General features: G+C 34.5%; 1 protein-coding gene across 2 annotated transcripts; it reads left to right on the forward strand.

Annotated features, from left to right (window-relative positions):
- Positions 1 to 1,046: 1,046 nt before the first annotated feature.
- LOC132727962 (uncharacterized) lies at positions 1,047 to 9,746 on the forward strand. Of its 2 annotated transcripts, XM_060713563.1 has the most exons (6): positions 1,047 to 1,175; positions 3,283 to 3,437; positions 3,903 to 3,939; positions 4,509 to 4,695; positions 6,818 to 6,958; positions 7,242 to 9,738. In XM_060713563.1, exons 1-6 carry the CDS (start codon positions 1,061 to 1,063, stop codon positions 9,376 to 9,378), a joined length of 2,772 nt encoding a protein of 923 aa, XP_060569546.1. In that variant the 5' UTR covers positions 1,047 to 1,060; the 3' UTR covers positions 9,379 to 9,738. The 2 variants fall into 2 exon arrangements, with proteins under 2 accessions (XP_060569546.1, XP_060569548.1); XM_060713565.1 differs by lacking the exon at positions 1,047 to 1,175 and having other exon boundaries at positions 3,349 to 3,437; positions 4,462 to 4,695; positions 7,242 to 9,746.
- Positions 9,747 to 9,949: the final 203 nt, after the last annotated feature.

Here is a 9,949-nt window from a genome sequence, read left to right on the forward strand (position 1 = left end):
TAATTGAAATGACATTGACAGATTTAAATTTGTGTTTTATATGTTTAGTACGAATTCTAACGGTAGTAATTAATAAAAATAAGTGTCGGCGAAGACTTGATGCCTTTTGGAGAGTCTAACAAATCGCACGAGCTGAATCATATTTCATTTTTTACACAGCTCTTTCCACAACTTATATATATTAATTTTGGCTGGCATAATGCTGCGATTGATTTTTCTTGCTGTTTTATAGACCTAACTGCTGTCACCTTGAGAAAAAAAATTGACTGTCAATGTATGATTATCTAATAATAGGCAGTGGCTAGCTGTACATCCCATTTTGCTAGCCGAAAGTTCTAGCGGTATGTGACTCGCATCTGATATCTGGATCTTGTAAATGCACATAAGAAGTACTGTTCAGAAAAAAAAGTAGCTGACTCAAAATATATTGACTTGCCAAAGCTAGATTCTGAGATGCTTCAGTTCTGGGTCAAAATCAGACGAGATATTGACCATACACATAATAGCACAACATCATGTCGCGTAGTACAATTAGTTGGACTATGTTATAGCTCTATAATTGAATTTTTGGTGTTCAATGTACCAGCAGAGTTGTCCTTGGAACCTTAATAAAACACGATGCTTTTATGAAAGTGGATATATAAAAGGATGTTTTTATATTTACCAACGCTACTTAAAATTTAGTACTAACTTATCCATGAAAATAATATTTTTTTTCTAATTCTCCGCATCATGCTGCTTATGGAACTGTATTTTAGGATAGAAGAATGGTGGCATCATCTATCAACAGTCTGAATTGTGAAGATGCTTTTGTTAAATCAACTTTTTATTGATTTTAATGAGTTTTCAGTTAAAGTTTTACATGACTTGTACATGTTATCTTTAAGCGCTTGTAGCAAACACGGAAACCTGGCCCTGCTTTGGCTTTCTGTGTATACATATTCGTATGATTCAAACCAAGTGATTTTAACACCATTTCTCACTAAAATGTCTAAACTTCAAGAAAACACAAAAGAATTTAATGCATCTTTGGTCTTATTTTCAGATAAGTGATGGCTAAATGATGGCAAGCAAGAAATGCAGTGACCTTATCCGACAAGCAAACAGTTCAAGGATTAAATATGCGTATACTGCACTTGTGGAAATAAGAAAAAAGTATATGAAAACACCTAGAGGTAAATGACCTGTTTACTTGGCAGTAACATGCTTTAAATGTTAAGATTTATAAACACATAAGTCAGGGCTTGAGCTAGGGGGCTACTTTGGTGAAGAAGTCGCCTTTGGATCAGCGACTTCGCCTAAAACAAACTTCAAAGCGATTTTGAAGTTGCCCAATTTCTTAATGATCTATTGTACCTATTTACGACGCTAGGTCTGTTAAAAATTTGTTTACCTCTCAATTACAACCAATTACCATTAATCTGCTAATTAAGAACGCGTGTCAACATCAACAAAGTCTAATATACTCCGCGAGGCAAGAGTTCACTATGTATATCTTTTTCATTATGTATTCATTGACCAATCAGAACCCGCCTTGTATCTACAGCAGTTTGAATTGATCAATCTACGACACATTAACAGACTGCGGCTGTTTGTTGACAATTACACAAAATGGCGACAGATTCAATCAATTTTCGTCGATTGCATGATTAAAGACACCTACATATGCATAGTTGTTGATAATTGTTGCAGTGTTTTGGCGAGTAAAGATAAACAATAAACAATCTTAAAGGTGTGGTTATGTTCGAAAACTTGATTGTTAAAAACTTTCGGAGCACTAATCTGAAGAAATAATGTGAAGTTTTGTATCTAATATTTTTTTAATACATTGAATTCCGTAAAGTAAACATGTTGATAATACAAAATTAAATGTCTCTAACATTCTGGCTTGTGGGAAAATAAGTAAACGAAAATTATAGACGATGACCAGTCTGACTCATTGACAATATGGCAAGTGACACTGCTCTATCTGCCCTGAATATTGTTACCAACTAAACATACTATTTCTACATGTATACAGTATATGTAAATATTGTGTTTGTTATAGGTATACATTATGAAAAGTAGATTTATAGTAGAATTACTTTATTTGAGAGGTGTTTATTTCTTTTCTGGTTTGTAAAGTTTCCTAGCTTATAATTCTCCAGATGACGCCTAATATGTCTCCCAACTTCTCCCTAAAGTCTCCTCACTTCTCCCTTAATCAGCTGGAGGGAGAAGTCACTTCTCCCTAAAATTCTGACCTAGCTCAAGCCCTGCATGATAAGCAGAAATACAGTGATTATTTGCATTACTGTTACCATGATTTTTATGCCTTGCTATAAAATTGAAGGACATGTAGTGTTATTTTTGTGTGTTTTTCAAAAAAAGTAACTATATACTTCATGATCAGTCTGCATGCATGAGATTTAAAAAATAACAGCTGGTACACATAACTGCCACAATTAGATGATGTGTGACATGCAACCTTTTAGGTGAAGGTCAAACTTGAAGGTCAGAGATTAATTTCTGACAGGCTTATGTGTCATTTTCTTGATGAATTGTCAAAATATTTAGCATGCCTTCACCATAGTCACAGAATATTCCATGTCCATACTTTGAAGGTCAAGGTTGCCCTTGAAATTCAAAACTAAAATACTGAGTGGTCACTTTCTGCTTTTATTTATATCTTTCTTATTTCTTGATGGATTGTCATTCACCAGGGTCAGTGGCTGCATTAGCATATAGTGTTTACCTTTCTGAGTGCACATGTACGTGTGTGCACAAAATTATGCCAGTATATCTCTTGTTATTACTAAATGGATTGTCTTATTATTTGTCATATACCTTAACCATATTCACATGATGTCAGAGTTGCACTTGAAGGTCAAAGTTCAAGTCATGTGTGTCAAATTTCATTATTGTGTAATAACTTTTTTATTCCTTGATAGATTGTCAAAATATTTGCAGATGTCTTGGCTAGATTAAGAGGGCAACACCCAGGTCATGGTTATAAAAGGCTTTTAAATTACACAGACAATGTTAAGGTCAAATGATGACTTTGAGTGTTACTTAAAACCCAACAACACAATAGATACTGCTGACCTACTGACCATAAATTTGCTATATTGTATTTTGTCTTCTTCAAGGTGTATACAATTTTCACAACAATAGTTGTGTGGGTTCTTTTTCAATTAATTTTGAATTTTAATTTTGTCACATAAAAATATGTGCATTGCTATAAACTTTGTGTTATATTTTTGTAGGAAAGAATTTTGTATATAGTTAATTTTTTCACCACAGATGTTGGTATGCTTGTTGATGCTAGACTGGTCCAAAGACTTTTAGATCTGATCCGGTCAAGAGACAGTCTAGAAGAGCAGTATATGTCAAAGGTCATTGACATATCGCTGAGCATTCTGGGAAATATGTGCATGGAAGGTGTCACTAGAAAACAGGTACTTGTGAGTTGTGACATATTTACTATACAATACAATAACACAAAGGGGGTCGTGTTTACTATATGATACAATAACACAAATGGGGGTCATGTTTACATGTGTACATATACATTTGAATTTGTTTTATTAAGCTGTATGATTATTCTCAAAATTTAAAAACCTAGCTAGACACTGTTTTCCGGTACTTTCTGTGCATTCCAGACATAGCTCTGAGGAATTCATTGATATGGCATGTAATAGTAAAAAGTATGTTCTTGGTTGTTTTTTTTTTTTTTAATAAAATGATATTCAAAAATTAATCATAGTACATATTATTTTACGCAAAAAAATTATAAGAAATTAAAAATGTTAACTTATTATGCACTGTTTCTAATATGTGTTTATGCATTAGATGGCTTTGTTTTTTTGTTGTGTTTTTTTTGGCTGCAAAATGATAACCCAATCTAATATGATGTTTTTCAGGTTTTAAAAGATAAAAAAACAGGTGTAACAATTTTGGGTAAGAATTTAATTTGAGATAAAAATAGTACCATTTTCATCAGCCTGAATATATTAGTTGCATATTGATGTTATGAGGAACTCGTCAAATGCAGGTTTTTCCCATCTTATCCTGGGCTACAAACAAACACATTATTTTAGCTTCATGTCGCACTACAATTTACAATATAGCGATCAACCTCAATATTTTTACTTAGTTGTGACTGTAAAAGTTGGGTTGTATGTACCCAGGTGATTGGATGGATAAAACCAAAATTTGCTAAGTTCTGGACTATCTCTATTGATTAATTAAAGCTCATTACCATGGGTTTGTCATTTTGTATTTCCCTTGTTTGACTGTCTTCAGAGGCCAAAATTTCGCAAAATGTTGCAACTTTTTTTCAATCAAATTAGCCCAAAAGTCTTATAAAAAATCAATTATCAATTTAATACCAGGTATATTTATATTTTATCTGTTGCAAAGAGTTTGTTAATTAAGTACACTAGTTGATTTATGAAAGATTTTCAAATTTTATGATTTTAGGCTAATGGACCTCTCAGTGGAGTTCCTTTAAGTGACATATTTTTCAGTTGAATTGTTTGAAGAGGTTGAACCAGAGAGCCTACAAAACCGTGCTTGTCGGTGCCTGTCAAATATGCTGTTAGATCCAGGTAGCTGGGAGCTTGTCTGCTGCTCTTCTGTCATTGAGAAGATTGTCAAGCTTCTACAGGACACTGAGAAAGATGAAATCAAGCAGACGTGCATTAGAGCTTTAAGGTAGAAAAAAGGACATTTTTTCCTTTAAAGCAGTACGGCTTTTTAGCTCACCTGTCACAAAGTGACAGGGTGAGCTTTTGTGATCGCTTTTCGTCCGGCGTCCGTCCGTCCGTCCGTCCGTCGTCCGTCGTCCGTCCGTAAACTTTTGCTTTAAATGACATCTCCTCATAAACCACTGAGCCAATTTCATCCAAACTTCACAGGAATGTTCCTTTGGTGATCACCTTTAAAAATTGTTCAAAGAATTTAATTCCATGCAGAACTCTGGTTGCCATGGCAACCGAAAGAAAAATCTTTAAATATCTTCTTTTAAACAACCCTAAGAGCTAGAGCTTAGATATTTGGCATGAAACATCTTCTAGTGAGTGTCTACCAAGTTTGTTCAAATAAAAGCCCTGGGTCAAAATTGGCCCCGCCCCGGGGGTGCATTGATTTTCCCTATATGCATATAGTAAAAACTTGAAAAAATCTTCTTTTAAAGAACCCAAAGAGCTAGAGCTAAGATATTTGGCATGAAACATCTTCTAGTGAGTGTCTACCAAGTTTGTTCAAATAAAAGCCCTGGGGTCAAAATTGGCCCCGCCCCGGGGGTCATTGATTTTCCCTATATGCTTATAGTAAAAACTTAAAAAATCTTCTTTTAAAGAACCGTAAGAGCTAGAGCTTAGATATTTAGCATGAAACATCTTCTAGTGAATGTCTACCAAGTTTGTTCAAATAAAAGCCCTGGGGTCAAAATTGGCCCCGCCCAGGGGGTCATTGATTTTCCCTATATGCATATAGTAAAAACTTAAAAAATCTTCTTTTAAAGAACCCAAAGAGCTAGAGCTAAGATATTAAGCATGAAACATCTTCTAGTGAGTGTCCACCAAGTTTGTTCAAATAAAAGCCCTGGGTCAAAATTGGCCCCACCCCGGGGGGTCATTGATTTTCCCTATATGCATATAGTAAAAACTTAAAAAATCTTCTTTTAAAGAACCATAAGAGCTAGAGCTTAGATATTTGGCATGAAACATCTTCTAGTGAATGTCTACCAAGTTTGTTCAAATAAAAGCCCTGGGTCAAAATTGACCCCGCCCCAGGGGGTCATAGATTTTCCCTATATGCATATAGTAAAAACTTAAAAAGTCTTCTTTTAAAGAACCTAAAGAGCTAGAGCTAAGATATTTAGCATGAAACATCTTCTAATGAGTGTCTACCAAGTTTGTTCAAATAAAAGCCCTGGGGTCAAAATTGGCACTGCCCCAGGGGGGTCATTGATTTTCCCTATATGCATATAGTAAAAACTTAAAAAATCTTCTTTTAAAGAACTCAAAGAGCTAGAGTTTAGATATTAAGCATGAAACATCTTTAAGTAAATATCTACAAAGTTTGTTCAAATAAAAGCCCGGGGGTCAAAACTGGCCCTGCCCCAGGGGTGTCATTGTTTTTAACTATATGTGTATAGTAAAAACTTTAAAAAATCTTCTTTTAAAAAACCCAATGAGCTAGAACTTAGATGTTTAGCATGAAACATCTTCTTATGGGTGTCTACCAAGTCTGTTCAAATAAACAAATAAAAGCCCTTGGGTAAAAATTGGCCCGGGGAGGGAGGGGGGCCTATATACAGGTGAGCGACCTCAGGGCCATCATGGCCCTCTTGTTTCATAAAAAAATTGGAAATGCATTTAAAAGTAAAATATTGTGAGGTGAACAATTAAAGTAATTTACATACTGTAATCAGCACTTACAATAAGAAAATTACCAAAATGTGGTCAACATTTGCAAAAACAGCCCTCACTGCATTAGTAACACAATAGCAATATAGTGATAAAATACAGCAAATTCAGTGTTAAACCACACATTGCATGAAAATATAACTTGGATCTTGAATGTTTTTACCTTTCTTAAAAGTTTAATGCATTTTTCTCAATATTGATTTTCTTGAAATAGTTTGGCTCTTCTGGTCTTCTGGAGGTATGCAGCTTTAATTCTTCATCTTTTACTCAAATCAATATTTGAGCTACAAAAAAGTATTTTCTTTAATCATAAATTTACAGATAAGGTCTAAATTATTACTTTAATTAAAGAGTCAATATTAAGATTTTTTGTCACCCCTCATCTGGAGATTTCTTTATTTCAGGCTGCTTGGACAGACTGGTCCGCATGTTCAGAAGCTTGTTGAGAAAAATGTCATCAGTGTCACATCAAAGCTCATTGACAGTGATGTAGACACACTGAAGTCGTCTGCACTAAGATGTATACACAGTCTATCTGTCCATGGGTAGTAGAATTATACTTTTTTTCTTTCATTTCAAAAATTTATGGAAGATTTGCACATATATTTTATAAGTTGCTTTTTGAATGGATTTTAGATGAAAAATATTCTTTTATAAGACTGAATGTTGTTGAATGGTTGTTGATTTTAATGAAGAAAAATAATGAAAGTGGAACATTAAGAGCTCCTTGTATTTTTTGAAATGTGTAGATATGTATAAAATTTTGGTTTACCATAGCAAATTCATCAAATGTTTCTGATATTTCAGTACTGTATCTTTCTGTTGCAGAAGTACTCTCCAATTTGCCAGACAGGTGATAGCTTCAGGTAAAATACCCTACCTATTATCACTAGTAAAAGAATCTAATATAGAAGCATTCCAGATAGTCACTCGTCTCTGTGAGCATCACAACTTTCGAGCCGAGTTTGGGAATTCAGGGGGAATAACCATGTTTTATGAGGAGTTTTCATCACAGGAGCCTTTCTGGGAATATTTAAGAGAAGATTTATTGAGTGTGCTTTGTCTGTGTTGTAAGGAAGCAGTAAATAGAGTTAAACTCCGAGACGAAAATGTTCTGCGGTTTTTCATACAGTCGCTAGAAGATGCTAAGTTCCGAACATTACATGCACGAATTATCAGTGCCCTAGTTTGTTTCTTGTATGATGAGACGAGTTTTGATGTGCTCTTAGATAACGGTCTAGTCCCTTTATTGATAAACCATTTAAAAACTTATATAATGCAAGAAAATGATGCTGGTAATGATGATGATGATGGCCATGATAGTCATAAAAAAGAGAAAGAAGCTATTACTGATAAACTAAAGGATAAAGAAGAAGTGACAGAGCCACATGATTCAAAGCAGACCGCTGGAAGAATAGAAGACATAGAAGACAGTGAACCAAAGTTAAACACTGAGCCCAATATTCATATAGTTATTGACCCTGCACAAGAAATAAAACCAGAAATTGAAGTGGAACAAGAAGGTTGTCAAGACAATCTAGTTGAAGATAAAGTGGAGAAGAAAACTGAAGTAAGTTTAGAAGATACTGAACATGAGGAGACAGAGCTATTTAAAGAGTCTGATGACGGAAACGAAAAAGAAACCAATGAATTTAAAACCAATCAAGATGCTGGAAAGGTAACAAAAAGACCTGTATACAGTATCGATAGTCCAAGTTATAGGTCCAGTGTGGAATGGGAACCTCAGGACTACCAAGGTGCAAAGTGCATCGAAAGATTCACACCTCCTCATTCATTTGAGTATTCCCTGAAGAGCTCCTATAGTCCACTCAGCAATTGTTCATATTATTCTCCAGGAGAAAGTTCTCCAGAGTACAGCCCACCATCTTCTCCAAATACCAGTCCAAGTCCACAGAGGGCTAGTAGAAAAATATTCCCAGAAACCAGTCCAAGCAGTTGTCATAGTTACAATTCTTTGACTGGTTCACAGTCGCCAGAAAATTATCACCCGAAATACACAGGCATAAATTGCAAGCTGTATAGGACATCTTTAAGTCCAGCAACTAGTCCAGAATGTTCAAAAAGGTCAATATCACCTTTTAACACCGATTTATCAAGTCCAGAAAGAGGCTCACAGGAAGTAGATGTAAATGATGCACATGATAATTTATTTTTGAACAGCTCTGAAGGAATCTCTGACGATCCATTCACTTTGGAGGAAAGTCCTTTAGATCCGGAACAAACACAAGCTAAAGTCAAACATTCAGCTGTTGATTCCAGTCAAGGGTTTGATTACAAGTATGACAAGACCGATATTGAAAACACTAGTAATGTTCCAGATAATGTAAAAAGTGAATTTATTGAAGAAGGAAATGAAAATTTCAATAAAAAATTAGCAACATTAAAAGAAACGCTAATAAAGGAGAAAGGGCATTGCAAAAGGAAACGGGTTCCCAGCAGAAATAACGTTACGGAATACAACATTTTGGTTCTGTTATCACGGGTATCTCAAATGACTGATCCCACGATGCAACTGGTTACCATGGAAGTTTTAGACGGTATGTTCAACTATATGAGCATCATGGAATTTCCACTTGCTCGATGTCCGCGCCTGCTATCAAGAGTTTTCAGAAATCCTTTATGCTTTAACAAACTGTTGATGCTAAGCATCCCTATGACGATTTTTGACAAGCTTCTGAAGAACGAAGATTTAAACGCTTTAACAAAAGACTTGCATAACAAGAAAAAGATTGTGAAGAGGAAGTCAAGCTATGGGAAAGCAGAAATTGAGCATGAAGTTTCAGCAGACGAAGATAGGTTTTCAGTTAGTGATGACTCCATAGAAGAAGAACATTTGGGTAAAAGAAGGAAAATAGCCGAAGGAGTCGATAAGTCACAGCAGTCTTTTTCATTTAAAGGTATGACTGGGTTTTTTTATGTCATTTTTCATATTTTTTTAATGTAAAGGAAACTTCATATGAATGAAGACCTTCCAAGTTTCAATGCTTCATTTTGAGACAACTGAGTAACATGACAATTTTTTAATTTATCAATTAAATTAGACTCTTCAGTCATAAATTTCGTATATCATTTTGTGACTTGCATGAGTTACGTGAAACTAAAAAACTGTAAGTACGGTACTCGGATTTTAAAATTTGCAGGAAATAAACATATGTTCAAAATGTATCCTGGAAATAATATTTGAAAAGTAAAGTGGCTATCTATCTGTCTGTTTTTCTGTCTTTCTGTCTGAATTTTTATGCAGTTTACAGTTATCAACCATGCATTCCAATATGATTCAATCTTTCTTAATGGAAGGTGTGTAATACCATTAATAGTTATGTTGATGGTATTGAGTGTCAAACAAAATGTAACAACAAACCACAATTGAATTATACATGGAGGCTGTTGGAAAGTGCAAGATACACGATCCAATATTGCATATCTATTATCTATGTATAGAAGTATTGCATATCTATTATCTATATATAGAAGTATTGCATATCTATTATCTATATAAAGAAGTATTGCATATC

This window comes from Ruditapes philippinarum, unplaced genomic scaffold, assembly GCF_026571515.1.
Source record: "Ruditapes philippinarum isolate M1 unplaced genomic scaffold, ASM2657151v2 ctg19520_1_1_1_1, whole genome shotgun sequence".
NCBI lineage: Eukaryota > Metazoa > Mollusca > Bivalvia > Venerida > Veneridae > Ruditapes > Ruditapes philippinarum.

Excerpts from the sequence above, each read along its gene's own strand:
- LOC132727962 (XM_060713563.1), top strand. The coding sequence starts at position 1,061 with ATGATGGCAAGCAAGAAATGCAGTGACCTTATCCGACAAGCAAACAGT. Across the intron at positions 3,438-3,902 it reads AAGGTGTCACTAGAAAACAG|GTTTTAAAAGATAAAAAAAC; the intron begins GTACTTGTGAGT and ends GATGTTTTTCAG. Across the intron at positions 3,940-4,508 it reads AACAGGTGTAACAATTTTGG|TTGAATTGTTTGAAGAGGTT; the intron begins GTAAGAATTTAA and ends CATATTTTTCAG.